The sequence below is a fragment of the Poecilia formosa genome, unplaced genomic scaffold, assembly GCF_000485575.1.
Source record: "Poecilia formosa unplaced genomic scaffold, Poecilia_formosa-5.1.2 Scaffold112, whole genome shotgun sequence".
Classification (NCBI taxonomy): domain Eukaryota; kingdom Metazoa; phylum Chordata; class Actinopteri; order Cyprinodontiformes; family Poeciliidae; genus Poecilia; species Poecilia formosa.
In genome coordinates this window covers 1,102,557-1,104,130 of record NW_006800051.1, presented here as the reverse complement: position 1 = coordinate 1,104,130, position 1,574 = coordinate 1,102,557, and the positions used below count along the sequence as shown (strand labels likewise).

At 41.5% G+C, this 1,574-nt stretch overlaps 1 protein-coding gene across 1 annotated transcript in view; it reads left to right on the top strand.

Annotated features, from left to right (window-relative positions):
• The window catches only part of LOC103143508 (uncharacterized), a 44,084-nt gene that overhangs the window by 18,302 nt on the left and 24,208 nt on the right, over positions 1 to 1,574 (top strand). Inside the window, 2 exon segments of the mRNA XM_016675269.1 lie at positions 147 to 308; positions 833 to 1,041. Coding sequence (XP_016530755.1) covers positions 147 to 308; positions 833 to 1,041 — 371 coding nt within the window.

The window sequence follows — 1,574 nt, the reverse complement described above, 5'->3', positions numbered from 1 at the left end:
GTCGTTCCTGTCTGAGCGTCGTTCCTGTCTGAGCGTCGTTCCTGTCTGAGCGTCGTTCCTGTCTGAGCGTCGTTCCTGTCTGAACGTCGTTCCTGTCGTCGTTCCTGTCTGAGCGTCGTTCAGTCCTGCGCTCTGTGGTTCTGCAGAACGTCATGTCGGCCCAGGAGTGTCTCATGTGTCGAGCTGCTCAGCTCCCGTCAGACATGGTCTGCCACAAAAACAAGGAGAACGCCGTGGATCTCTTCTGCTCTCACTACTGCGTGATGTCCTTCAAGTCGCTGCCTGCTGAGGACCAGAACATCAGAACCGTGAGTAGATTCCTGTACAGTTAAAACGCGTGTCAAACCCAAGGCGCGGGGGCCAAATCCAGCCCGTCACAGCTTCTCATGCGGCCCTCTGGACTCCACAGAGACACATAATTGTGAAATATTATTTTTTTTATCAGTCAGATTAAAGCATTTAATCTAATTACTACCAAATGACATCAATCGGTCAAAATCAACAGATCGCAGCAATTATTACCACTAATGCATAATTGGCTAATTTTATGCAAAGTGATTCTAGCTCCCACCAGCAGGTGGCAGTATTTTCTACTTCTAATGCATTTCTGCCTAACAAAAAGTTACAAATTTCGCCACACAAAAATACAAATATTTCAAAATTAGCTCCACAAAATCAGTGATTTTTATTGCAAAAAATCACAAGAAAATAAAAGATGTTCAATATTATTTAATTTAAAGAAATATTTATTGAATGCAGAGACAGCTACTTCTTAATGTTTTAACAGTTTAACGACTTTAATGTGAACATCTTTAATCTGAATGTGGAGCAGAGTTCTGCGGCCGTGGAGGCGGACGACAAGGCCAGACTCATCATCGCTAGCGATGACGGCGCCTGCTGCGGCTGCTGGAAGCAGCTGAAGCGAGCGTCTGCAGTTTACCACCTGAAGAAAGTGAAGCAGCTGTTCTGCTCGGAGGCGTGCGTCACTAAAATGCTTCCCCACGCCCAGTTCGACACCAAGAAGTGTTACAGCTGCTTCCAGTAAGTCCAGGATGCTTCAATTATTCTCAAATTTATGCTAAAATATTCATCAAAACAATAAAAAAGAATTTAATACAGAAATGAAGAACAGTATATTTAATACCTGCTTAAATGTTATCTTCAAAAAGTACATGCCTAATCTGAAGGCATGTACTAATTTACAGTAAAATACTACTGTTGTTTGGACATTTTAATTTCTTTTTATTCATGATACATCCAGGAATTTGCTCATTATAAAATGAATAATTTATAGCTGCTGAGTTTCTTTTAGTTACCAGAAAAACAAAGACAACAGTAAAGTCACATCAGAAATATGAATTATGTTTACTAATACTGCTGATTAATATAAATAAACATTTACCTGCAGATAAATCGTCCCTTTGTTACCCTCAGGTTGATTCCTTCCTGTTTGCCCTCAGGTTGATTCCTTCCTGTTTGCCCTCAGGTTGATTCCTTCCTGTTTGCCCTCAGGTTGATTCCTTCCTGTTTGCCCTCAGGTTGATTCCTTCCTGTTTGCTGTCAGGTTGATTCCT